At 35.4% G+C, this 2427-nt stretch overlaps 1 protein-coding gene across 1 annotated transcript; it reads left to right on the top strand.

The window, feature by feature from the left end:
- The first annotated feature begins 853 nt into the window (after nt 1-853).
- On the top strand, nt 854-1543 carry LOC137834369 (uncharacterized). Its single transcript, XM_068642424.1, has 2 exons — nt 854-917; nt 1044-1543. Exons 1-2 carry the CDS (start codon nt 854-856, stop codon nt 1541-1543), a joined length of 564 nt encoding a protein of 187 aa, XP_068498525.1.
- The last annotated feature ends 884 nt before the right edge of the window (nt 1544-2427 follow it).

Here is a 2427-nt window from a genome sequence, read left to right as displayed (position 1 = left end):
TTACATTTGGATGGAGCTTCAAATAAAAAAGGCAATGGAGCTGGAATAGTGTTAGAATGACTGGGAAGATTTAGGGTGGAGCAAGCTTTGATGTTTAAATTCAAAACTTCAAATAATCAAGTTGAATATGAAGCATTGATAACATGATTATTATTAGCAAGAGACATGTGAGCAACGAAATTGTTATGTAAAACTGATTCGAAGTTAATGGTGGGACATATCAGAGGAGAATATCAAGTGAAAGATCATTTGTTAATTCAGTATTATCATAAAGTGAAAAGTATTATGCAAGAGTTTGAAATGGCAGAGATAGAGCACATACTGAGAGAGAAGAATACAAAATTCGATTTATTGTCAAAGCTGGAAAGTTGTAAAAAACAAGCACATCATAACTCAATCATTCAACAAACGTTACATATCCCAACTATAACTGCTAATGAGTGTTTGGTAGTGACGGAAGAAGAAGAAGATTGGATGGTGTTGGTTAACAAATTTATAATGGCGTAAGAGAAAGGAGAGGTGGGGACATGAGTTTGGCGAAGAAGGCGGCGAAGTATACTTTTATTGGCCAAGATTTATATAGACGAGGATATTCAACTCCTCTATTAAAATTTGTGACGAAAGATCAAGGAGATTATGTTCTTAGGGAACTTCATGAAGGCATGTGTGGATATCATTTAGGTGCAAGAGCCATGGCAGCGAGAATTTTGAGAGTTGGGTATTACGGATCGACAATCCGAGAAGATAGTAAGAATTTTGTGCGGAAGTGTAAAAAATGTTAGGAGTTGGGAGGACTTAAACATCTTCCGTCACATGACTTGCAGGAAATATATGCATCATGGCCGTTTGCGAAATGGGGAATGGATATTGTTGGGCCATTTCCGCCAAGTCGAGGGCAAAACAGTTTTCTCATAGTGGTTGTTGATTACTTTACTAAGTGGATAGAAGCAGAACCGTTAACAAAAATTACTGCTCAACAAGTTGAAGCTTTGTTTGGAAAAATATAGTTTGACACTTTGGAATACCGAATACAATTATTACAGATAATGGAAAGCAATTCATTGATAAAAAGTTAGCAGAATTTTACAAAAGGTTGGGAATCAAACATCTTACTAGTTCAGTCGAACATCCACAAACAAATGGCCAAGTGGAGTTGGCTAATAAAGTGATTATGGTTCAATTGAAGAAACGTTTGGGGAATGAAAAAGGTTTATGGGCCGATAGTTTACCGGAAACATTATGGGCTTACAAATGTACACCTCAAACAACTATTGGGGAAACCCTTTTCAATTTAACATATGAAATGTATGTGATGATACCGATAGAGATTGGAGAACCAACATTATGTCAAGAATTGCAAGACTTGAAGATAAATGAAGAATGTCTTAAAATCGAGTTAGACTTACTCGAGGAGTTGAGAGATAAGGCAAGAATAAGGGAGGAGACAGTCAAAAGAAGAGCGGCTAGAAGGTATAATGCTAAGGTGATACTAAGAAGTTTCAACAAAAACAACTTGGTATGGAGGGTGAGAACAAAAGCTTGAATAAATGTAAGACATGGGAAGTTTGCTTCTAATTGGGAAGGGACATTTAGAATTACAGAGGACTTAAAAGATGGAGCATATTAGCTTGAGGAATTAAATGGCAAGCAAATACCGCAAACATATAATGCAAGTCATCTGAAACATTACTTTACTTAATGTATTCACAAAATCAATGAAGCATTTCATCGCGAAGTTTCAGACCATTCTACTCTATTTATTTGTTTTGGTTTTTTAAGTCTTGGTTAAGGAAGTTTTCACTATTAAGCGAATCCCTGCCGAAAGTGACTAACATATCAGTTCAGGAAGTTTTCACTATTAAGTGAATCCCTGTTGAAAACGATTAAACCTCTCGGTTAAGGAAGTTTTCACTATCAAGTGAATCTCTGCCGAAAGTGACTAAATCTCCTGGTTAAGGAAGCTTTCACTATCAAGTGAATCCCTACCGAAAGTGATTAAACCTCTCGACTCAGGAAGTTTTTCTTACTAAGAGGATAGCTACTGCTCAAGCCGATACTGGAAGAGAGTAAATATCTTGTGTAAGAAAGCTTTCGTTATTTGATCTCTATCAACTATAAATAATCACCTTGCGGTTAAGAAAACATTTGTAGTAAATTGATGTCAAGATAATTTTAAATGTGAGTCTATTCATAAAGGTTAACAGAAGTTTAAGTGTAATACATAGTCGAGAGGCTGAAAGAAGATCAAAACGTAATACACTTATCAAAAAAAAAACACATATAATACATTAGTCAATGTCAACAAGATCATTATCTTCACAATTATCAGTGTTTCAAGCTGCAACATCTTCATGTTGATCTTCTTCTTCATCAAGAATTTCACTAATAGGCATTAACTGACCTCTGTGAAAGTCTTTCATAACATCA

The sequence above is a fragment of the Phaseolus vulgaris genome, chromosome 5 (assembly GCF_000499845.2).
Source record: "Phaseolus vulgaris cultivar G19833 chromosome 5, P. vulgaris v2.0, whole genome shotgun sequence".
Taxonomy (NCBI): Eukaryota; Viridiplantae; Streptophyta; class Magnoliopsida; order Fabales; family Fabaceae; genus Phaseolus; species Phaseolus vulgaris.
The sequence above is the reverse complement of the archived record's forward strand: the minus strand, read 5'-3'. Positions and strand labels throughout refer to the sequence as shown.